General features: G+C 57.1%; 1 protein-coding gene across 2 annotated transcripts in view; it reads right to left on the bottom strand.

Moving 5' to 3' along the window:
- The window catches only part of CDH4 (cadherin 4, type 1, R-cadherin (retinal)), a 501,882-nt gene that overhangs the window by 56,671 nt on the left and 419,651 nt on the right, over positions 1–25,560 (bottom strand). For both annotated transcript variants that reach the window (XM_011992340.1, XM_011992341.1), the window contains exon 6: positions 6,751–6,923. In XM_011992340.1, coding sequence (XP_011847730.1) covers positions 6,751–6,923 — 173 coding nt within the window. The remainder of the gene's footprint in view (positions 1–6,750; positions 6,924–25,560) is intronic.

Raw genomic sequence — 25,560 nt, 5'->3', positions numbered from 1 at the left:
GCCTGGGGTCCTCTTGGGGCTGCTCAGTGCCCAACACTTGGGGGACGCCATGTGACTCGCGAGCCGAGGCCTCTGTTTTGGAGGGAGGTCGAAGCCCCAAGATGACGGTGCCTTGGCTGGGTCCACCTTCTCACCGCTGTCCTTCCCTCTCTTCTCTTCTTTTGGGAGGGGGCGGAGGGGAGATCAGGAAGATTTCAGGGGCACAAATCCGGCCTGAGGTGGGTCAGCAGCAGATGTGTCTCAATGCTAATATTTTTCTCCAAGACGACATAGCCATATTCGGTGCCTTCAAGACAGGGTTCCATGACAGCGATTCAAAACCCCAGCCAGTGGGAGGCGCTGACCCCGCCTCCCCCAGGCTACTGCCCCCCCCAGGCAGACGCCTCTGGGTGGGGCTTACGAGAGGCTGGCTGCCTGGAAGAAACGCCTTTCAGAAAGCCACGCCGCTCTCAAAGGGAAAGGGGCCATTCTGGTCACTGATGAACACTTTCTACAGGAATCTGAATCATGTGAATACATTAACTAAGGTCGATGGTGGTGAGAACGATATCCCGAGCGGTAGAACAAAACCATGCTCTCACTCTCCACCCATCGATGACAGCGCCGGGCGGGCGGAGGGTCTCGAAGACATTCGGGGAGGTGTGGGTTTTGCTTTCCCCAGAATCATTTCAGACCAGGAGATCACTAATTTGGCCCACCTTGTCTGGGAAGAAATTTCGAGCTGATGAAGGTGACCAGGTGATAGTCCTCTTGTGATAGGACCGGGAGGCCGGATCCAGTTTCTATTTACAAAATCAACGTCCTCGGGAGCAGCCTGGAGGGGACGCTGAGAACAATGCTGGCAGGGTGCTAGTTTCACTGCACAGCAAGCGGAACGACGCCTGCGTCTGCAGAGCCCACTCTCACCTTCAGAACGGGGCTCGGGCGGCAGGTTCACCTCCTCATTAGGCCATCAATATTCTAATTAGGAAACAACGCCAGATGAATAGGATTAGCAAGTGGGGCATCTTCGGCTGGTACACGAGAGACACTTGAACCGCTCAGGTCTTATCGAAGCCTCTCCTGACATCTTAATCATGTAGAAGCACTCAATTTACATAGCTCTGCCTAATTAGACACGGCGGCAATGATGTTTGTGGATTTTCTTCTTCCTGAAGATGACTCACTCTGTCAGAGGGAGGCTGGTGCTGAGAAGCACCTCTGGTGATTCCCCCGAAGACTTCGCTTGTTGCACAAGGGCAGGGGAGATGAAGCTTTTTACAGGGGGAGGAAGAGAAAAAGGAACTACTGATGTGTCCTTTTCAGAAGTGGCTGAGCAGCTGTCCGGCTGAGGCAAGGCAAGCTGGGCTAGTGGCGAAATGGTCCCGATGTGTGCTCTTCTCTGATAGGCCAAGCCAACAGAAATCAGCTTCTCGGGCTCAGCAGGCCTGGGCCCAGGAGGGCAGTGGCTCTGCCAGGCGAAGGCTGGGCCCCGGGGGGCTGAACTGGTGCTTGCTTGGCGTCTACGCTGCTGTGAGTGGCTGCCTGCATGGGTTTACTAACGCCTGGCAACAGTGGTCCTGGAGCCATTGTCTTAAAACTTGTTGTTGCTTTATTGTTTGCTGTTGAAAATCCGAGACCGTGCTTCCTCTGCTGCAAAAGCCGTTAACCATAAACCATTATTCAGATTTCCCCAGGAGGTGGGCGAACGACGAGCAGGGCAGCTCTGAACACTAAGCACAGATCTGCGCGGAAAGCAGAGCCCTGGAACGGGGTGCTCCGGCCTCAGCACACCCCGCCGAGTCTTTGGCAGCTTCCAGGACTTCTATCCTGAGGCAAAGGCGAAAAAGTGGGAGAGGCTGTGTGCAAGGCGGGAGACAGGACCTGGAATGGCTGAGTGGGCAGATGGGGGTGGCCAGTGCCAGGGCCCTGCATCTCCTCCTGCCAAGTGGTCACAAATTCAGAGGTCACCCACGACCCCGAGACCATGCCATAAACTGCTGCAGAGACTGGCCCAAGGGGATGACCTCTCCATGTCTGAGAAGGGGAGCCTGCCTCAATGTCCGGACTGGGAGGGGCTGCTGAAGACTTGGGGCCGGGCGGTGGCCTGGGGACGTGGCTGCTGCATGCTGCAGGCAGCTTCTCTAACAGAAGCCCTCGAGCTGGTGCCCTTAGGAGGGGAAAGAGACACGTTTGCACAAGGAAAATAACGTGGAAGTGACATGAACACCTTTGGTTCTGCTCACCAGGAGCCCTGAGGGCACCCGACACCGCCTCTGTACCCAAATGCAGCCAGCTGCAGGCCACGCCTGGGTCTGTATCCGATTCAAGATGCACAGCCGCCTTCCAGCCAGGGGCTGCATCGAACCTGGGGAGGGAGCAGCTCAGGGACCTGGATGTTCCTAGGCTTGCGCTCGGTTTGAAAGGGGCAGGGCGAACAGAAGGTGGGAGGGGTCCTGCTGCCGGGCACATGCTGCCCATGAAGGTCTTGTTTTGATCGTGGCTGGGAATGAGGTCGTCACAGCCACGATGGGGCCTTCGCCTTGCCCCAGCTGCCCCAGGCCTGCGGCTCAGCTCCCGGCTGCTCACACAGGCCAGGGCCTGTTGTCCTCTCAGGAGTGACCACGCCCATCTGTGTCCACGCAGGCCTCCCTCTGGGGCCCCCGTGCCTGGCTGGCTCCTGGTGATGACCCTATCATGGTCTGCTTGGGGCCAGGCCTCTTTTGGATTACACCCCATCCCCTGCCTGGGGGTCCGAGGAAGGCCAGGGGTCCCCCCAGCCAAAGACGTGTTGTCAAACAGCGCACCCCAGGGATGTTCCAGGGGACATGGCCCCAAAGTCCAGCCCCGCAACAGTCCCCTGAGCCCCTGGACCATGGCTCTGCTGTCCCCCCGCGATGCCCGTCCACATGGGGGTCCCAGGCTTCACTGCATCAACCAGCTCGTTTCACACGCACGAGACAGAAACGGATCTTCCCGGAATCGAATGTTAGCGGCTGAAGGATCATCAAGGAAAATAACCACACCACCCACGTTCCTGACAAGCCCTGGAGGAGGAAGACATGGGGCCGCCCTCTCCAGCACACCGCGCCTGAGATGCAGCCCTGGAGGAGGAAGACATGGGACCGCCCTCTCCAGCACACCACGCCTGAGATGCACGAGGCGGGGCCTCCCGTTGGATAGAAGCTAGGCTGTTCACATCCCCAGGCACACACAGCGGAGAACGCCAGCACCCGCAACACCAGCGTCTCCTCATGTCCCTCAATCTTCATAAATCTCCGTCTGTCAGCCACACCTCTAATGGCTTTTAAATGAGCATTTTATTTGGAACATTTTGCAGGTCACGCTGAAGCTGCCGACGGGGGTGGTGGGGGGCGGGTGTCTGCTGTGGGCCTTGGGGAGCAGGCTGGCTCCGCCTCGCCTCGGTGTCCGGCCTGGGCAGGGCGTCTAGCTGCCGGGTAGGCCTCACTGGGGCCTGGTCAGTGGGTGGGGAGGTCTCTGGGTGGCTGGGGCTGCTGGCCCCCCTTTGGCTGAGCTGCTATGATCTGTAGGGGTAGGGGGAGCTAAGCCCAGGAGGCTGGGCACCATCCCTATCATGGGCCTTGACATGCCCACAGGAATGCCTGGCCCAGGGAGGCCAAGGGGTGTCCCTCCGGTGGGACAGCTGGGGAACCCCAGGGTGTCGTGGGCTCCATGGCGCTCTTGATCCCTCCCAGGGTCAGAGCTGCACCCACACTGACTGCCGGGGCCTTGCAAGATTTTCAGCTATGAAGAGGGGTCCACGGATGTTGTGTATATGTATTTTCAGCCTGGAAAATACTAGATATTCTTTCCTACAATATAAACTACAAAGTCCCCCAGCCCTCTCAGCCCTCTACCCTGCAGTGAGAAAGCTTTAGCTGTTTGTCTTTAGTCCCTTTATCTATAGACATCGTGCTGAAGGAGACCAGATGGTCCCAAAGCCACCGGGAGCCCCTCGACCCCGTCGGAAACCAGAGGGAGTACGGACCGACACGGAACCAGTGCAGGCCAGAGCAGGCAGCCTATGGTCCCCTTCAGATCCCCAGCTTATCGTTATAGTAAGAAAACCCCTGCCCTAAGGGAAGACGCTGCCACGCTGTACGTTAGATGTGTGAAGAGGTGTGTTCATGGACAGTGTCTGCGCGTCTGGAACCCTCCGCACCCCTGCATGCCTCCCCTGCAGGCACCCAACCCTGTGAACACCTCCCCCTTCCCGGTTCTCCGGTTGCTCAATAGAACCAGCTGCCTCTCCAATTGGCCGTTGCTCCTTCGCGGCCAATACAGAGTAGGGAGAGAACAGTTTCCTGGGGCCAGCATGCAGCCAGCCACGCTCCTGCACTGGGACTGGAGGGCGAGGCCCCATCAGATCTCCCTGAGCGTCGCCACTGCCCCTTCTGCCCCATGCTTTCCCCGTCACAGACCAGCAGCTGCCGGCTCGCAGATGGGGCAGCCTGTGGGCTCTAGGTAACCCCTGCCCCTGCCCCTGCAAGGGGCCATCCCAGAGGTGCTGGCGCCCACGGGCCTGACCCTTGCTCGGCTGTCCTGTCCTCTCCTTGGACACAGCCGGCAGCTGTGCCATCCCATCTGTACCTCTGGAGCATCACGTGTGCAGGAGCGTGTGGGCAGAGGCTTGCACGCACCTGCTCCGGTCAGACCACCTGCTCTGCCAAAAGCTGTGCAAACACGCTGGAGAGGCGCCTGCCTGTGGAAACCAGCCACGCACAGGTGTGTGTGTGGGAGGGGCAGACGGGGGGTGCCCTCTCTCCCCAGGGCAGGCGGGGACCCCAGGCTACAGAGGAGATGGGGGACGGTATCTGGTTCTTCCACATCTGTGTGGGCCTCACTAACAGCACTCCTGACTCCGTCATGGGCCCACGGATCATCTCCCTAACTGAGTGACAGGACCAGGGCCAGGCGCAGCTCCTCTGCAGAGCCTTGTCTGAGCGCAGCGGGCGCTCGTTCCTGGCCACTGGAGGGCGGCAGGGCCTCAGCAGATCCTGCAGTCCTGGGGTGAAGGTGCTGGGACTGACCGCAGCTCACTCGGAGCCCCGGGCATTCTGGCCAACATCACTCTAAGAATGTTTATGTAAATCCTGCATCAGAAGTCCCCGCCTGTGCCATCCGTGCCAGCCCTCACGCTGCCTGCCACGTGACTCCATCTCGATTCCTGGAGTCCGAGGCCATCATCACCCTCCCGTCTCTCAGATGAAAGGCGCCACGGCTGAGGCTGACAATGTCCCCTGCTGCGCAGGTCTGAGTCCTGAGCCCCTGCCCACCCCGGGGCCGCCTCGCCTCCCCCACAAGCCACACGCTGCCGAGAGTTACCTCCCGAGTGGCCTCTCTGCCCCCGTGTGCTATCCTGAGCACCACCCCTTACGATTTAGGAATTTCCAGGAAAACCCCTTTGTGCTGTTCCCAGGGACGGGGACGGGTGGCATTTTCCAGGCTGCAGCTTGGCTTTGGTTGATCTGAAAGGCGGGGATGAAGACGGCACCACAGGTGAGTCCTGGTTTTTGGAGCTGAGGCAGAAACTGGAGGCCCACAGCCCCAAACCAGGAAGAAGAACCTGCCACTTCCTTGCCAGCCCCAGCCCTAAAAGCGACACCAGCAAGCCCCGGTGACCAGCTGGCAGCCCCAGCTTGCAGTGGGTCCCCGCGCACCCAGAGCTCGAGGGCTGTGACGCACTCGGAAGCCGCTGACTCGGAGCGGGAGAGTCGAGGCCAGCAAGACTGAGGAGCTACCAGAAAGTGGCACTGTGGCCTCTGGAAACGAGCCTCCTGTGGGCAGGACCTGCTGGCTCTGAGCCCAGCGAGATGGTTCTACTGGCTCCTGGGAGCCAAACACCTTAGAAGGTAAATTACGTCTGGAATGACACTGACTCTGTGGGCACAGTGCAAACAGGAGACCAGACAGCGAGACCTGGAGATGGGGAAGGCCGGCGATGCCCTGTCCTGGGCGCCTGGGGACTCAAGGTGCTGCTGGGGGGCGCTTTCAGCCCCAGGAGCTGGTGGTGAATCTTCCAGGGACACATGGCCCAGCGCTGGAGATGCACCTGCACTTGGCAGGCTTCAGAGCAGAAGCAGGCCCCGACCTCACCCACCGCCCAGGGTGTCCCTCTGGGGTCTGTCTCTGAGTGGGGCGTGCACTGGAGATGAAGAGCGGGAGGGAGGCCTCTGTCACAAAAGCCTCGTGGGGCCGCAGGACAGTGCAGGAGGTGGGGGTGCATGGAACCCGGCACCAACCAGCAGCCCATATATTTGGCTGTGATGGTTTCCGGCTGTGTGAAAAGCCCTGCTTTTCCATGTCCCCTTCGTCACAGCCAGGCCGCCGCAGCCTAGGTGGGGTGGGCCTCCTCGAAGGCGCCAGGTCCAGAAGGGGTGGGTTTCAAGGCAGGCGTGTGTGTTCAGGTCCTGAGAGGGGCCGTCAGAGCACCCCAGATACCGAGTGCCGCTGTGGCTAGACCCCGAGACCCCAGCGGGGGGTCCCTGCTTTTCTGAGGCCTCCACCCATAGCCACACACACCAGCAGGGCCTGTTCTGGAAAAATCTCACAAGGCCTCGCCCATAGCAGCCGGTGGTGAGTGCTCCAGAGCCTCCTTTGCTGAATCTGTCCCATGGCAAGAGAGTGACACTGGGGAGGTTTCTGATCATTCCCCGACTGTGCCACGAGAGAGGCTCCCCGAGGGTCCTGTGGGCGTCCTGCGGGGACCAGGAGCTCACCCGCCTGCACACAGACCCCGCCCTGCCTCACCTCTCGGTCCAGGCCAGCCGCCACTGTGACGATGTCTCCAGTCTCGCTGTTGATGGTGAACATATTCTGGGACGGGCTCTGCGGGGTCTGGGTCACGATCCGGTACCGCACCATCCCATTGGCCGTGGTGCTGTCGTCAGCATCGTTGGCCGTGACCGTCATCACGTAGGTTCCTGGAACAGAGACAGCAGCTCAGATGGGGACAGCCTGCCCCACAGGCTGCTGCCCCCGCACACACCTGGGCAGAGCCCCCTCGACCGCAGAGCTCTCCGTGAGTCTGGCGTAGTGGAACCCTCTTCCTCTTGGTGTACTCAGAGGTGGTGTCAGTGCACCTGCTGACTCTGCCCCCACTTTATAGAATCATGGAAGGATTCTTCTAGAGCTTGAGGTTCCTTTGAGGTCATCTGCTCTGACCTCTTCCTTTTTCAGCTGGGGAAAGACCAGGTCTCAGAGGAGGAAGAACCTCTCTAAGCTTCCAGAGCATGGGGCAGCAGACCAGGCCTGGAGCCGGGTGGCCTGAGGTCCCGACAGTGCCTCCAAGTTGCCTCCACTCCCACATAGAACCCAGCCTGGCTGGGCTTAAAGGGAGGGACTCAGAGGCACTGAAGCAGGGCCTGGTATAGGTCTGGATACACAGAAGCTGTATAATAAACACCGCAGGGGACACAGTGGAAAACAAACCTAGAAGGGACCGCTTAGCAGGGAGGCTGTGCCTATGGGACTCAGACGGAGCACATCTGGGGGTGCCGTGGGACTGGGGGCCGCTGGCATTTCAGAGGGGCTCAGTGAGCTGCCCACGCGCTCTCTCAGCTTGGTGCCTCAGTTTCCCCATGGACACATTGGGGTTGAGGTCTACGGTGCACACTGGTACGTTCCCCACTTCCTGAGAATGGCATTTGGCTTCCCCTTGGCCGAGCAGCCTTTCCTGCCCTGGGGAGGGACTGCATCAGCACACCCCACCCTGTGGCCTCAGGGCATCCCCAGGTCTGAGGACCAAGTTCTGCTGGGAGCAGTGGTGGGTGGGGGCTTTAGTCACTGCCTAATGAGCACCAACTCTGAGCTAGCACTGTGCCCGGTGGAGGCCCCTCTCTGCGAGCTCCTAACTGCTGTCTCCTGATGCTGGCACGGCGGTGGGCTCTCCCACCTGTAAGTCCTGGGGCTGGACTCTGCCCGCTACCTTCTGGTGTTCCTGCCCCGGCTCTGCACACGTGTGTGCTCAGCTCATCCTAGTGGCTGCCTGAGATGCCCCAGAACCCTGAAAGTCGAGTGCCTGGCCCTGTAGTGTTCACGCACAGAGGAGGGCTGCTGGTGCCTTGCTGGGCCCTGGGGATGGCGCAGCCTCTGCCCGCACAGTGCCTCCCCTGGCTGACGGGGCTGCTGGTCATGCGGGGGGCCCTTAGAGAGACCCGAGGTGCTCATTCCTGTGTGCATGAGATGAAGGACTCTCACCACACCAGCCCTGGGATCTTGCACAATCTGTTCTGCATCTAGAACGTTCTTCCCTCTCCTCCACCTGGCCGACTCCTCCTCATCCCCCAAACCCCTTCCTGGCCCTCTGGACTGAGTCCTGGGGCCCTGTGCATCCTCGTCTCACCTGCATTGAAACAGCTGTGTGTCTGCTTAATGTCTGTGTCCTCTGTGGGATTACAGCCACAAGGGTGGGGCTGGGTCCATGCTGTCCCTGTGACCTGGCACGCAGATGCCCTGCCGGACATTTGCCGGACTGTGCCAGAAGCCCAGGGTGCAGGGCAGCCTCACGCTCAGGAGGCAGGGTCTGCGAGGAGCCCGAAGCTACTACTTATTTCCAGGACCCCAGAGCAGGCAGGGAGTATCCCCCCTCTACCCCTCCCCCACCTTGCCCTCCCTCTGCAGCCCTGCAGAGAAGACCCGCACTCTGGCCTTCCACCCAGGCAGGACAAGCCCAGCTGGGACGCAGGGGAACCTTGGCTGTGTCGGACTAGGAGTCTGCTTCAGCTTTCAGCTTCTACTGAATGCAAAATTCTCAAAGCAGACACGTTTCATGAAAACACAGAAACGCAAGCAGAGGCAGGAGCACGTTAGAGAGTACGGCATGTGAGTTATAGGTCAATAAAATAGATGCATTTATGTGGCGAGCAAACGGGTGGGAGGGGCCACGGCCTGGTGACCGTCAGCCTCTGGAACTGGGGACCCCACCCTGATGATCCTTGCCCCCATCACGATGTCCCCACCACTTTAGAGCACAACAAGCCTGGTCCCAACCATGCTTCCCTCTAAAGAGACAGCCCCGTGCCTCTGCGCTGGCTTTCCTCTGCATTTTCCTAAGAGGGAAACCTGGAAGTGCAGCACCCTAGGAGCGAGGGTGAACTGGGAAGAAACAGTGCTAACACACGCACAGAGCTAACTGCTCAGGCTGAGGTTCTCTGTGGTTGTCAGTGTCCCCTACTAGCAGCAGAAATAAATCATTCATGGAGAGGGATAACATCACACACAGCCTCCTTTTTAAAAGAGCACAAACTTTCAATGTGGCAATGAGAAGACGTCAAGCTGACTTCTCAATAGGACCGATGGAAGCTGGAAAACAATGGAACACGAGGAACTCACGAGGAACCTGGAGTTCACTACTCAGTGAAAAAAACTTTCAAAAATAAAAGTGAAAAATAGACACTAAATGTGATAAATGATAAAACAAAAAAATTACCACCTGGAGACCCACACTAGAGGAAATACTAAGGTTGTTTTCAGGTGGAAGGAAAAGGATTCTAGAGGGCACCTCGGAAATGCAGAAAGACATGAGGAGCTCTGTCTCTGTCCCTGTCTCTCTCTCTCATAGGTACACACACACACACACACACGCACGTAGCTCCCATAAATATACATATACATAATGTTTATATAAAGGATAAATATACTGGTACATCTAAGGAATATGACTTGTATAAACAAAAATAACTTTGCCTTGTGAGGGTTTTAAAGCTGCTTATGAAAACATCCAAACAAACGCCTGCAGAATTTCATTTGCAAAGTGGACGGTGGGTCTGACCAGGGCAGCGTTACTGATGTTCAGCCTTCGTCAAGCCAGTCATCCCCGAGCAGGTGAGGCCAACGTTGGCGCATCAGGCACTATTTGAAACCACCCATCTCTACGACAGGGCAGCGCTGGGAAAGTCATGGGGTTGGTGGTGACTGCATTTGGCTCATCTGGTTCAGAAAGTCAAAGGGAGAAACCATTCCAGCTTCCCGAAGCACTCACTGTTTCCCTCCACCCGCGGCCCCCGGTGTTTTCGTCTGTGAAACCTGTGAGGATCCACGTGCCTGGCACAGAAAGGGGCCCTGCAGCTGTGATGGTGGGGGTGGCAGGATGATGGTAGGGACATGGAGAAGGTGGAGGGAGAGAAGCAAAGCCCTGACCAGTGAGGGAAGAAGGGACCAGGCGCCGTCTGTTGTACTCACTGAAAGCAGCACGGCCGGCCTGGTTTATGAGAATGATGGTCTCTCGGGCTGGATGGGGATGTGGAGCCCTTCTGACTGCCTTGGTCTCTTCCTCAGCCTGCCCCAGCCCCTCACCGCCATTCCTGGGCCCCCACCCTGTGCCCAGCTGGCCCGAGGGCCTCTTGTGCATGGGTTTGTCACGTCTCAGAGAAATCTCACAGGCGGCCTGTTGCCAATGTGCATGAACTCGGGCCAATCACACATCGGACAGTGGTGGAGCAGGGCTGGGGTCCAGGATCTGGGCGTGGAGCTCTTCTCCACTCAGCCCTACTGGCTGGGGGAGGTGGAGGGATAGCGAGTCAGCCCAGGACTCATCAGCACCTCAGGATTACTGATCCGCTGTGAGGCAGAGACCCGCGTGCTCCCTTTGAGCGCCTGCCCTGGTCCATCACGTCACTGAGAAATCACTTTATCAGAATGGCTGAGAACCTCCCACCACAAATGCCCCTCTCCTCCGCCTCCACGGGGCTCAGATAACCTCACGATATCACGTGAACCCCCTGCCCACTGGGGTCAAGCTCTCCCCACTCGGGACGGAATGCGGGATGGCGTTTCCAGCTGATCTGTCCTGAAGGACTCTCCAGTTCCGGAAGGCCAGGCAGGAGGTCCTCCCCCGCCAATCCCTCGGCAGGAGGGGCCCGCTGCTGTGTGATCTCATGTATGGAGGAGCACCAAGACCCCTTGGGGGCCTGGGGACCAGGACGTGGAGGAGAGAGGGCTTGGCATTGAGGAGGGGCCAGGTGGGATGTGTGGAATGGGAAGTCAGACGGTGGCTGGAAAGAGACGTTTGGAACCCTGACTGTGGCCACCTCCTTTTCTGACAGATGGGGAAACTGAGTCCCACGAGGAGGAACGTGGCTGGGTCCAGTGAGCTCTGCTAGAGCCAGACTAAAGCAGCCACACTGTCCTCCAGGGTCCAGCAGACACTTCCTGTGAAGCGCCAGGCAGTACGTATGTCAGGCTTTGCAGTCACACATTCTCTGTCCCAACTCCTCAATGCTGCACAGAAACAGCCTGAGAGGACGCGTCCAGCCATGGGCACGGCTGTGTTCCCATCACACCATTCACAGAAGCAGGTGCTGAGCTGGGTTTGGCGACCCCTGCTATACGCTCTTTTATCGGATTTCAGGGACAACGTTGGTTTTTAAAAACACAGGGGAACCAATATAGGGTTGCCAACTTCTAGTTCTACCAAGGGAAGACTTTAAAGTACACATCTAGCTCAAATGTTTCATGAAAGGAAAATAATATTTTACCACTAAAATCACAGGAAAGACTTAGTCTCAGAATAAAGGCCAATCCTTCATTCAGTAAGTTGAGCTCCTTGAAGGCACTTGCCACATTTGCCACATTTAGAGGCTTTGTGTGTCCACCACAGCCTGTGAGCTGTGGGTGCCACAGCCGGAGGCGTGGCTCAGTGGGGGCCAGGTGTGCCTGGCTGGGATGGGGCTTCCCCACGCGTGCGCAGAGCTCCCCATCTCCTGCCCTCTCCCCAGGAATACACGGTGGGGAACCAGGCAGTAAGAGGAGAGGCAGCCCCAGCACAGGAGGAAAGCACCTGGCCGGCCAGGGAGGGGGACACCCGCCCAGCGTGGGGGGACACCCGCCCAGCGTGGGGGGGACCCGCCCAGCGTGGGGGGACACCTGCCCAGCATGGAGGACACCGCTTAGCATGGAGGGACACCCAGCCAGCGTGGAGAGGACACCTGCCCAGCATGGAGGTACACCAGCCTGGTTTGCCTTAAGGCTGACGACAGCGGGGTTTATGGCTCGCTGTGGGTTTGGGAGTCGAGATGCTGGCCCTTCCCCCCATTGTCTATGATCCTGAGTACTGTGGAACTGTCCGGGTCCCCACCTCCCAGGCTGTCTGTGCCTCTCACCCGTCGGCCCCGCCCCATTAGAAGTTGGGCCTCTGCGGCAGGAGCCAGCCCGGCTGCCTCCCCTCTGACTCCTCAGAGGTCCTGCTCAGGCCGACGGCTGTCGAGTGCTCCCTCGGCCTGAACTCCCTCCCACCTACAGCATTCCCACGTCCCTGTACCAGGGAACACAGACGGCCCCAGGATGCCCGCCCTGGGAAGGGTCCTGGCGTGGACGAATGCCCCCTGCACCCCCACCATGGGATGAGCTGGTGGCCCAGACCCGAGTCCTCCAGCGTGGAAACTCCCTGTGTCTGACTTGAGGGGCCGATCCATTCTGTGGTTTGTGCTCATTAACCAAGCACTAATCAGATATTGATCAGGGGTCCAAGTCTCTGCCTGTCTTCCTCACAGAGAAGAGCCTGGACATTCTGAGACGGCCGGAGCATCGAGACTCAGCTCACCTTGGCAGGTGCGTCGCACCCGGTGAGCTGCCTTAGTTTGAGCGCCCCCCTCTCCCCCATGGAAAGGGCTGCTCATTAGAAACTCATAGTGTTTTATCACATTAGCTCTTCATTAACTCAAGACAGTAATGGCTTTAAGCCCATGCCATGGTGCCCTCCTCTGCTCGCCTCCTGCCTCAGGAGGCAAATCCCACACTTTGAGCAGTTGGCCAGCTCCAGGGTACAGGAGGAGAGGCCTGTGGGGAGGAGCAGAATGTGATGGGCACCCAGGAACCCCCAGTTTACTTGGGCTCAATTTTATCATAAGCTCTCGCTCTTTTTTTTTGACTCTGTTGCCCAGGCTGGAGTGCAGAGGCATAATATTGGTTCACTGCAGCCTTCATCTCCTGGGTTCAACTGATTCCCCTGCCTCAGGCTCCCAAGTAGCTGTGATCACAGGCATGCACCAACGTGCCCGACTGATTTTTGTATTTTTAGTAGAGACGGGGTTTCTCCATGTTGGTCAGGCTGGTCTTGAACTCCTGAGCTTAGGTGATCCACCTGCTTTGGCCTCCCAAAGTGCTGGGATTACAGGCATGAGCCACCGCGCCCGGCCTATCATAAACTCTTTGAGGGGAGGTCCCCTGCTTCTGACCCAGTGCCTGGACTGGTAAAGCTAGGGTGTCAGTGTTTCAGGAAGGAAGAGCAGAGGCTTCAAAATCCCAGGCTCAGAGTCAAACGTGCATGCGCCCAGAGCGAGTGTTCTGGAAACAGGTGTGTGTGCGCCTGGAATACATGGTGGGGAAACCAGGTGACAAGAGGAGAGGCAGCCCCAGCACAGGAGGAAAGCACCCGGCCGGCCAGGGAGGAGGACACCTGCCCAGAGTGGAGGGACACCCGGCCAGTGTGGAGGGGACACCCGCCCAGCATGGAGGACACCGCTTAGCATGGAGGGATATCTGCCCAGCATGGAGGACACCGCTTAGCATGGAGGGATACCCGCCCAGCATGGAGGACACCGCTTAGCATGGAGGACACCACTTAGCATGGAGGGATACCCGCCCAGCATGGAGGACACCGCTTAGCATGGAGGACACCGCTTAACCCGCCCAGCATGGAGGACACCGCTTAGCATGGAGGACACCACTTAGCATGGAGGACACCGCTTAGCATGGAGGGATACCCGCCTGGTTTGCCTTAAGGCTGACAACAGCGGGGTTTATGGCCCATTGTGGGTTTGGGAGTCGAGATGCTGGCCTGCTCCGTCCGTCTCTCTCCTGCTGGTTCCTCACTGGATACTTCCTGAGGATGGACACTGCTCTTAAGAACCCACCCCAGCCATCTGCATCGTCCCCTTCCCAGGAAAGGGCGATGGCAGGGCTCCTCCTTGGGAGGTGGCTCAGGATCCCACTCTCTGGCCACAAGGACTGCTCACTGCTTTCTGGCTAACTACAGAAACATGCTACATCTAAGCATCTACCTTTTTTTTTTACCTTTTGCTACGTTCAGGAATCTGCTTTTTAAGGCCAAATGATATACTTTTGAGAATTCTTTTCTGGATGCAGAAATAGAATACACTCATGGTAACTAGCACACGCTCACTGGGAAACATTCAAAGGCAAAATGCAGAGAAGTCACCGACCGTCCCACACCCTACACACCGGCTGGAATGCTGGGGTGCAGCCCTCTCGCCAAAGGGGCCGGATCCTACCTCTTTAACACAGATGGGCTTTCTGCTGCTTCTCCTTCTTTTTAAAACCAACTTTATTATTGATCAAAGAAATGAAAGGAAGGCATTTTCCACATGTCAAATGTGCAAAAGCTACTTTAAAATAATGATGGTACCTAATCGCGATGGCACAGAGAGCAGCTGGCAGCTTCCATGGCCTCTGGGGAGGGGGGCGGCCTCAGCTTCTCGGAGGCGGTTTGGTTGTGCATACACAAAACCCTTCAAAATGTGCCCGCTCAGCAAATCCACTGCTAGGAGCTTATCCTAAGGAACAAATCGCAGGTGTGGAAAACCCTGGCTGTTCAAGTTGACATCGTTTCTGAGAGCAGAGTGGGGCCTGGAACACATATTTACTGAACATCCACTCTGTGCCAAGCATTGAGACCTCCGTTGTGTATACCCCAGGGGCTGAAGCTCATAAACAAAATACCCCACACCAGGGGGTGGTGTGGCCACAGCAGAACCACTGAGGGTCCTCCGGGCAGGAAACACTTGTCCCTCGACGACCTCAGGGCCAGGATGCTGGCGGTGACAGGGTACCGTATAATCCCAGGCACTACGAAGATGTTCAGTATAAACACGAGCAATGATCAGACCAAATATAAAAATAGGATTCTGACCACACCTGCAGCAGCAGCCCAGGAAACTAACCTATTACATACACAAACCAGCCAGGAAGCCAGCTATCATCTACCCTAACCAGCCAGGAAGCTAGCTATCATCTATACTAACTAGCCCAGGAAACTAACCCATTACATACACTAACCAGCCAGGATGCCAGGTATCATCTACACTAACCAGTCCAGGAAGCCAACCATTATCTATACTAACTATTCAGGAAGCCAGCCCATTATCTACACTAACCAGCCAGGAAGTCAGCCCGTCACCTACACTAACCAGCCAGGAAGTCAGCCCGTCACCTACACTAACCAGCCAGGAAGTCAGTCCGTCACCTACACTAACCAGCCAGGAAGTCAGCCCGTCACCTACACTAACCAGCCAGGAAGTCAGCATGTCACCTACACTAACCAGCCAGGAAGTCAGCCCGTCACCTACACTAACCAGCCAGGAAGTCAGCCCGTCACCTACACTAACCAGCCAGGAAGTCAGCACGTCACCTACACTAACCAGCCAGGAAGTCAGCACGTCACCTACACTAACCAGCCAGGAAGTCAGCTCACCACCTACACTAACCAGCCAGGAAGTCAGTCCATCACCTACACTAACCAGCCAGGAAGTCAGTCCATCACCTACACTAACCAGCCAGGAAGTCAGCCCGTCACCTACACTAACCAGCCAGGAAGTCAGTCCGTCACCTACACTAACCAGCCAGGAAGTCAGCCCCACCTACACTAACCAGCCAGGAAGTCAGCACGTCACCTACACTAACCAGCCAGGAAGTCAGCACGTCACCTACACTAACCAGCCAGGAAGTCAGCTCACCACCTACACTAACCAGCCAGGAAGTCAGTCCATCACCTACACTAACCAGCCAGGAAGTCAGTCCATCACCTACACTAACTAGCCAGGAAGTCAGTCCATCACCTACACTAACTAGCCAGGAAGTCAGCTCACTGCCTTCTGCTGAGTGCAGTGAGGGATGCAGGGCGTCTGGGAGGGGTACCTGGCAGAGCTGTTGGGGGGCAGGGGCAGGGGTGGGAGCACAGGGAGAGGCCAGGCAGGAGTCGGGGCATGAGGTCTGGGCACACACAGATTGAAGGTCACAAGGGTGCCTTGAATCCACTCAGGGGTGGATTAGGCAGAAAATCCTCCAGGTGTGGCACAGAGCCCTGGAAGCTCTGCTGCACAGAGGACTGGAGAGAAAGCCAGGGCCCAGGTGGGTGACAGGGCAGGAAAGCAGCCCCAGAGAGGACCATGGCCAGGGGTCAAGGGCAACAGGACAACTGCTGTGCTTGGCCATGCCCTGGGAGGCCCCAGTGAACTCACCGGGGCTGGTTTGTCAGCGGATTCAGGAGGGAATGATGGGTGGAGATAATTGGGTTTGTCTCATAAGGGTCTGCCTGGGAAGCTGGGGCCACCTCCCCCTCGGTCCTCTCATGGGTGCCGTCCGTGCTGGTGAGAGGGCTTGGCTCTGGGAGTTGAGTGAGTGTGTCCTGGAGAGGGAGCCACCGCGCCCCTGACCTCACTGGATCCATGGGCCCCTCGTGTCTGGAGTCCCTGAGCCACAGGGGCCGCACCAGGACCCTGGGATCTTGGGCTTGGGTCCCCATGGCTCGGGTCACAGAGCCCTCCCCAGCAATGCGTTTTCTCGCGTTTCTGGGGTCATGCGCTGAGTCCCCCACAGGCTCCAAGTGGGGGGATATTGGATGGATGGGGTTTCTGGCTGCATCGGGAGGGAAGTGGGTGAAACCAGGGGGGGTCCCCAGGCTTCTCCCCAAAGGGGACTGCATTGGTCTTCTGGGCTGCTGCGCCAAAGCACCGCAGATGGGCAGCTTGAGGCGACAGAACTGGCCCTGTCAGTTCCAGAGGCCAGGAGGCGGCACCAGCACACGGGGCTCAGCGCCAGCAGCCCTGCCCTGGCCCTTCCAGCTCCTGGGGCAGGGACATCGTTCAACTTGGGTGTTCTTGGGCTTGTGGCCACGTCACTCCAGCCTCTGCCTCCACCGTCCTGGGCCATGCCTGTGTCTTGTCCTCTTGTTAGAAGGAAAATGGTCATTGGATTCAGGGCCCACCCTGCTGGTCTCATCTTGACAAAATGTCTGCATAGAACTATTTTTGAATAAGGTCACATTCTGAAGTTCTGGATGTGAATTGCGGGGGCTCCAGTCCACCCGCCCAGGGGCTAAGCTGAAGCTGAGGCAGGCAGTGTCCGGAAACCCCCGCTGGCAAGGCTGGGAGGAGACGGCGGCCTCTTTCCATCCACAGGAGTCTCCGTGGCCCTGGGTGACTTTGGAGACCAGGGGGCGCTCAGCACTAGGGCAGCCGTCCCAGCCTCAGGCTCTGCACCCTCATTTCACCTCTGGAAGCCTCGGTTCCTCCCCTGCACCTAGAGCTGCCCTGTCCCTCTGGCCTCCTTCCTGTGCTGTGAGCGGGGCTGGCTCTGGTGTCTGGGAAGGTGGGAACCTGGACCCCCATGTCCCCACTGACCCTCTCACTTCTCCAGTGACGCAGGATCTGAGCCACGCTCGAGTGCGAGCCCTGTGGGCTCCATTCCACACAGGCTGTAAAGCTGTAGAAACTGGGTTCCCCGCAGGAAAGACGCGGCCAGCAGTCCCTCACCTGTGCCCTCTGCCGAGGTATGGTCACCCAGTGGCATCTGCACTAACCGGGGGTGCTCAGGTGAGTTCTCCTGCCCCATGGGCTTTGAGATCGAGAAGGAAACCGTCTTTGTATTTGTAGGGCTTTCTCCGGAGGCCTCTTCCCACCTCTTTCTCCCCCAGTAGACAGACGTGAATATTTCCCCACCAACGAAGCAGCGAGTCAGGACAGCGTCCCCTCCCTGGCTGCAGGTGAGGAGCAGCCTCGTCTTTCATGCGGGAGATGCTGGACACCTCCTTGTGAATCGCGCTAACAGGTAGAGGGGGAGACAGCGGAGGCTGCCAGGCTCGGCTCTTTCTTGGAATTCATGTACCAACGCTGCCATGCGCCTTAAAGGTTTAATTTCACAAGCCTTCAATTGCAGTTTAATTTGAAAACTAATTCAGCCCCATAATTGGCTTTCTGCTCAAATCACTGAGGCTAGAGATTTAAATTCTTAATATTCAGGCGACTTTCAAGTATCTAGTGCCATCTGTGCATTAACCTCCGGGGAACTTCCACCGGCACAGAAATAAAATAAATAAATAAACGGGGCCCACTAATAGAATAATCTATTTAAGCAAAAACTCGGTGCTGTATAGATGAAGGTCTCTTTGACTTTGTCTGCAGCATGTAGATTTCCCTGCTTTTTAATATTTTAAAACGACATTGATTTCAAAACTTACAATACAGGCCCCCACGCAGTTACGAGGGGTTAGAGGAAGTGCCGCTTCCCGATTAGAGCCCTTTTTAGTTAAAAAATCATCAGTACGGCGCTGTCTTTCCCTGGGCAGTTTGAGAAATGCTGAGAGCCTGGGTGAGTTCCCGAGCCCTGAGAGCTCGTCCTCCGACGCTGCGGGGGACAGTAGTGGAAAACGGTCACTGGGCAGTGACGGGGCGTGAGGGGTCCAGGGGACCTGGCAGGACGGATGGCAGGCTGGCTGTCCACTGCCCTCCTGCCCTGGGCAAGATGCCTGGCCTCACTGTGGGCCTGGCAGACATCTGCCTCCCTCTGCGCCTGTGTGGACCCCAGCCGTCCATCAAGGACCCCGACCCCCGCCCCCCACCCCCCCCCAGGAGGTCCTCATGGACTCCTGTCCATTTTGCAGAACGAGTCCACCTTGAGAGCACTAGGAGCTGGCGCAGGGACACGTCTGAGGTGTCATCGAGGCTTGCGAGCTGCCTCCAGGGTCAGGCTGAGGCTGGGCTCTCCCTACAGCCTCCACGGCAAGGGTGAAGGAGGAGATGGGGTGTCTGCTCAGAACTGGAGCCCAGTGGTGGAGACCAACAGCCACCTGAGTGACTCGCCAGGAGTCAAGGGAGTCGCCCAGGGCATGGAGGGGGCTGCCTGGGGGAGAGGCCAGGGCAAGACATCTGTGCAGAAGTGTCTGTGAGCTGCAGGAGGAAAGGAGCTGGCGCAGAGGGTGGGGGACGGCTCCCCGGGCTGAGGACGCAGCCTTTGCCAGGGCCCAGGGGCAGGGAAAGGCGCTTCCCGTTCACAGTGGCCTGGGACGTTTGCTTCCCTGCCTTGCCCCAGGTGTGAGGCCTGCACCTTGAGAAGGGGATGTCTCTCTGGGTTTCTCAACTGGACAGTGGGCTACTGGAGGGTGGGGTTCATGCGTTCCCACCCGGTGCCCTCCGCAGCACCCAGCTAAGATGCCCACCTCATCCACGGAACAACACAGCCGCCCGGGACTTCTTCCTGCAGGAAACAGCCCATGCTACACACTGCCCCCTCCTCCCTCCTGCCTGATGGTGTGCGTGATGCCTGGGGGCACCACAGCCACCTCGTGACCACGTGGTGAGAACTGAGAAGCGGGGTGACCACCACACAGGCCTCGGCCCAACGCCTTGAGCTCTCACCCCAGCCCCCGCTGGTTCAAGCTGCTGCGGTTGTGTTTTCTGTGACTTTCAGCCAAAGGCATTCCCGACACGCAGGCGGGGAAGGGGAGGCGGTTTGCGGAGTGGTTAGCAGGGGCGTTCAGGAGCCAGTCCGTCGGCCTCTAAGTCTTGCCTTTCCCTGCCGGCTGCTGTGGGTCTTTCCTGTTACAGACGGTGCCTTCACTTCCTCCTGTTGCATGCGGGGGAAATAAAACTCGCCATTTCCTGGGGCTCTTGTGGTATTTGGTGAGCTGATTCGTGTGGAGAACTTAAGAGTGGTGCCCGGCACCTGGCAGAGTGGACGAATGCCGTCGGCCGCGTTTCTGTGATGACAGCATGATCGCATCTTCAGCGGAAGGCGTGTCCTTCCCACGTGGAACCTCACCAGGCCTCATTGCTGGCCCTGCCCCTGGGTGCAGAGAAGCAGGGATCATCGGTGAAGACCAGTGGAGCCCACGTCCAGTGTGGTTCTTGGGCCTAGGCAGAGTGGACAGCTGAGGCAGGTGCGGGCATGTGAGCTTCAGGTCAGGGTGCGGCCGCAGCTATTTTTCATCTGTTGCTTGCTCTTCTCAAAAGGTCCAGTTCAAAGGAACAGAACACACCTTTTTAGACCCAAAGGCACCCGGAGGGCTGCATGTTGATCGGCAGGCAGAGAGCCCAGAGGGTCCCCAGGCTCTTCTCTGCCCTGGGGCAAGGGTGGCTCTTTCTCAGCACAGGTCTCCACGGGTCTCAGAGTCCTCCTGCAGTTAGAAATGCCAGGATCCTGCAGGAGGAGCCCTTGGGAAATGCAGCCTGCGGGCCATTACTCTAGACGGGAGGGGGAAACCAGCTTTGGCTTGTAGCCAACGCTGCAGGGGCCTGGATGCCACCCGGACAGACCCCTTTAGTGGTCACTATCGTTTTCAGTGACTCCTCCTCCCCTCCTGAGAACCTGCTGGGGCCGTGCACAGAACCCAGCAGCCTTGCCTTGCACTGGGGCCTTTCCGAGGTGTTGTTTCTGCTTGTCAGGGCGTCCTGCACCTCCTCCTCCCTCCTAGACATCTCCTGGGAGCAGGCGGGTCCTTCATAAATCACCTGCCCCCAAATCCTCCTGGCAGGCCAACGTCTGGCAGCCAGACCTCAGGCATGGCCATGGTTGGCCCATCCCAGGCCAGAAAACTGCGTTGTTCAGACATGGCTGATTTGGAATTTGTGATAATTCAGAAATATGAGTATCTGAGGTGTAGGTCAGCCCTCAGGGAAGACCGGGCCTGCCAGGCAGACCAGCAGGGTGACTGGGCAAGGACCCTGCGGACCTCAGTGCTCTGAGGAAGCTGGAACACAGGTGGTTTTCAAAGTTGTCTTGTATTTATTGAGAGGTTTGAGTTGATAAAATTACCTTGGTGGAGTCAGGAAAATGAACTGGTGCTTTGAGCCAGAATGTATTATTAAGTCGCTGTTAATAGGAAGGAGTTGGAGCTGTGGATAATAAGGACACTGTCAATGACAGTGTCGCAGCTGGGAGCCACACGGACGCCCACCCCTGACCTTCCCCGTCCACGAGGTGGGCACTGTCCTTGTTCTTTTACTGAAGATGTGTGAGGCAGCAGGAAGGAGCTTGCCCAGTGCCACACCAGGGCCATGCTATGGTCACGCGGCACTGCCGTGGACAGCGTGGCAGAACCCCTGCCTGCCGAGGAGGGGGCTGAGTACGGGCAGTGCCGTGTGCACGTTCCCACCCTGACAGAGGGACGCAGGTGAAGGCCAGGGCGTGACCACCTCACACCGTCCACGAAGTCATCCCTCCACCCGGCAGTGAAGGTGGCTGCGAGGCTACGGTAATCCTGTGGCACTGGCCTCATACCGTCCACGAAACCATCCCTCCACCCGGCAGTGAAGCTGGCTGCGAGGCTATGGTAATCCCGTGGCATTGGCAGGAGACACACAGAACCTGGAAGCAGACCCACACAAATGTACCCAACGGATGCCCTACAAAAATGTCAAAGCAAAATTCACTGGAGGGAGGACGCCTTTCAATGCATAGCACTGGGGCAGTCATGGAAAATACGGAGAGGAGCAAAAAATGCACCTGGATCTACATCTCGCATGTTTTATAAAAATTAACTTACAATGAATCGTGGACCTAATGTAAACTACAAACCTAAACAACTTTTAGAAAACCCAGAGGAGAGCCCTTTGAGAACCTAGGGCTTGATGAAGAGCTCTCAGAGCTGACACCGAAGCCTGCTCCAGGGGAGGAAGCATGGAGGATAAGTTGGACTTCCTTCAAATTAAACACTTTCACTCGCAGAGACCCTGGGAGGAAGATGGAAGACAAGTTACTGAGTGGGAGAAATATTTGCAAACCACATATCTGACAAAGGACTTGTATCTAGAATATGCAAAGAATTCTGAAAACTCAACAGTAAAAGAAGAGCATAGTAGGAAATGGATGAAAGCCATGAAGAGATGTTTCCCTGAAGAGGACACACAGATGCCAACAGACACAGGAAAACACACTCGGCACCATTCGTCAGAGGGAAAACACATTGAAACCACGAGGTGCCACCACGCACCTCTCGGAATGGCTAACGCTGAAAGTGATGACAACACATGCTGGTGAGGATGCCGAGAGTCCGGGTCTCTCGGGAGGGTGGGATGAGGGTGCGACGGGACAGCCCCTCTGGCAGAGAACATGGAAGTTCCCTACAAAACAAACGCCCGCTCCCGAGATGACCCCACAGTTGCATTCTCGGGCATTCATTCTAGAGAAATGGAAACACACGCTCACACGAGACCCCGTGCAGGAACAGGTGCTCAGAGCAGCTCAGTTCCTCACGGCCCGGAGTGGAAACCGCCCAGCGTTCATCAGTCCGGGATGGCTCACAAGCTGCGGTATACCCAGGTCACAGAATTCTACACCATAGAAAGGAACGAGCTATGGATACGAACTGGCTGTATATCCAGAGAACGATGCTGCAGGAAAACAGCCAGTCCCGAAAGGGAACACACAGCTGTGATTCCATTTCTATAGTATCCTCAGAATGACAAAACTACAGAGATGAAAAGAGAGTCATGGTTGCCACAGGTTAGGGTTGATGGGAGGCACACAGACAGACACACATGCAGGCACACACACACACAGAGATACACACAGAAACAGACACACAGACACACACACACAGAGACACACACAGAAACAGACACATAGACACAGACACACACACACAGACACACAGACACACACAGATGCAGACACACAGACACAGACACACATGCAGACACACAGACACACACATAGACACAGAGACACACACACACAGACACAGAGACACACAGACACAGAGACACACACACAGACACAGAGACACACAGACACAGACACACAGACAGACACACATGCGGACACAGACACACACACAGAGACAGAGACACACAGACACAGAGACACACACATGGAAACAGAGACACACACATGGAAACAGAGACACATGCAGACACAGACACACGCACAGAGACACACAGACACAGAGACACACACATGGAAACAGAGACACACACACAGAGACACATGCAGACACAGACACACGCACAGAGACACACAGACACAGAGATACACAGACACAGATACACATACAGAGACACATAGACACAGACACACACACAGACGCAGAGACACACACACACATAGACACACAGACACAGACACACAGAAAGAGACACGGACACACACAGACACAGAGACACAGACACACAGAGAGACACACAGACACACACACACATGGGCACACAAACAGATGCACACAGAGACACACGCAGACAGACACACCAATGAATGCAGGTCAGTCTGGTGGGATGTGAGTAGGGGCTGCGGCCGGTACGAAGGTCAGTTTCCTGGCTATGACCCTGCACTGTGGTTCTACAAGATATCGCCCTGGCGGGAGGCTGGCTGAAAGGCTCACAGGATCCGTCTGTCTTATTCCTACAACTGCATGTGACTCTACAATTATCTCAAAATAAAAATATTTTTTGAGAAGACATTTCTTCCAGTGAAATCCTATCGGGAAGCCCAACACAGCAGACGAAAGTGGCGAAGGCTGGGTGGACAGAGTGAGGGCTGGGAAGCCAGACCCCAGCCTCCTGCCCATGGGGGCCCCCAGTCACCTCCGTGGGCCTCAGGTCCCGCTGGAAACTGGGCAAAAATCCTCGGCCCTCCCGTCATTTCAGGTAGACCTTGTTTTTTTTTTGGAGGGAATGCTGATTTTGGTTCCATTTTCTGGGGAACTTGAAATAAACAAACGTTGATTTCTTCATGGAAAACGTCTGTGGTACAGGTCTGTGGATCACTCAGCAGGGTCTTCTCCTGCCTTCGGAACTCAGCAGGCTTAGGGTCACTTCTGCAGACGGGGCCGAAGGGATCACTCAGCAGGGCCTTCTCCCGCCATTAGAATTCACCAGGCTTAGGGTCACTTCTGCACCCGGGATGAAGGGATCACTCAGCAGGGCCTTCTCCTGTCATCGGAACTCACCGGGCTTAGGGTCACTTTGCAGCCCGGGCTGATGGCCTCGGTGGGAACGCCCACTTCCTGGAGCCCCGTCTTACTCGATGGCGAACGCACATGTGCTGCCCACAATCCCAGACAGCCCGGAACGCAAGGAGATGGAGGGTGTCCCCTGGCTGTGTGCCACAGGCTGCCACCCTCTGCCCCGGGGAGGTGTACGGACGCAGGGGCAGGGCAGTGAGACCCACGAGAACCTGCCCTGGGACTTTCGCGGGGACTCTTGGTAAAGACGCGCTCTCCTCACCCCGGGGCTGTCCAGCTGCTGACGAACAAGCTTTCGGCCTCCAAGGCCACGGAGGCTGCAGCAGAGAGGATCTCTCGGAGGAGAAAGGAGGGTGGGGATGAAAACCGGCAGGGAGACTCTGGAAACACATCTCAGCCAGGGGCGCTGCCACACCTGGCACTGCCAGCCCCGCCTGCACTTCCCAGTCACGGTCCCCTTGCTCTGGGAGCCCCTGGGATGGGCTCTGCATCCTGTTGACTAACAAGGCATCTCACTCTGTACCCCAACCACAAAAGGGCCTGCCGTGGCACCTGCCACACCCTCTGAACCCAGCAGAGCAGGTCAGCAGTGCCCCAGGGGATTTCATGAAGTCGGGGGGCTGGGAAAGAGTGTGGGGTGCACACAGGACCCTTGTGGATCCCGGGGGAGCTGGGGAAGAATGTGGGGTACATGAAGGATCCTTGTGGATTCCAGGGGCCTGTGGAAGAGTATGGGGTGCACACAGAACCCTTGTGGATTCTAGGGGGCTGGGGAAGAGTGTGAGATGCACACAGGACTCTTGTGGATCCCAGGGGTCTGGAGAGGAGTGTGGGGGGCACACAGGACCCTCATGGATCCCAGGCCTGTACTGGCGAGCTCATGTCCCCAGACGAACTCCCCAAGCCTTCCAAGTTCCTCTGGAGCTGAGTCAATATTTAACCCATCTTTCCATTTGTTTTCCATTAGAACGCGCATCTGAAACCCTTCATTAGCCTGTCCTTCCAGAGAATAATGACTAATTTCTGGCGGTAGTTTTTCCTTATCCCACAAAGGCACTGTGTAGAACCCTTCTATTATTGTAATTTACTGATGGAAGAGAAGAAATTGTAGAGATGATTTCCAAGTCCTGGAAAGACCGCCACTGAGAGAAGCAAGCCATGCTTTGTGTGGACTCCATCTCTCCCCGCCCTTGCCCGGGGTGACCGAGGTGGACTTGACAGCATCACCGCCAGCTCCGTCCTGGCCTTCGCACAAAGACAGCTTATTCTGGGACCAGAAACAGACTCCCGATCCCCCAGGGGCTCTGAGAGTCCGTGGACATTTCACTCAACACAGTCCTGGAAAAGCTCAGGAGTGGTGGGAAGAAGGGCTGACATGGACTTCTGAGGCCACGGCTCCACAATTTGCTCAGTTATCTTAATGAGCAAAGCCAGTTGTGCTTTTGGAAAGACTTTCGCTATTGATTTTTTTAAAAGTAAGACATGGGAGGTTTGATTTGTGATAGAAAGGCCAGGAAAATCCAGGCGCCTTTAAATAGCATCCTGGGTCTCCAGGAGAGAGGCCAGTGGTGTCTGTGTGAGGAGCGTGCCTGGCCTGCTGCCCACTCCTCCACATCCGCACCCTCGCGAGGGGCTCCCATGTCCTCATC

Source organism: Mandrillus leucophaeus, unplaced genomic scaffold (assembly GCF_000951045.1).
Source record: "Mandrillus leucophaeus isolate KB7577 unplaced genomic scaffold, Mleu.le_1.0 Scaffold41, whole genome shotgun sequence".
In the NCBI taxonomy this organism is placed as follows: domain Eukaryota; kingdom Metazoa; phylum Chordata; class Mammalia; order Primates; family Cercopithecidae; genus Mandrillus; species Mandrillus leucophaeus.
Note: the sequence above shows the minus strand (reverse complement) of the source record. Positions and strands in the feature narration are given on the sequence as shown.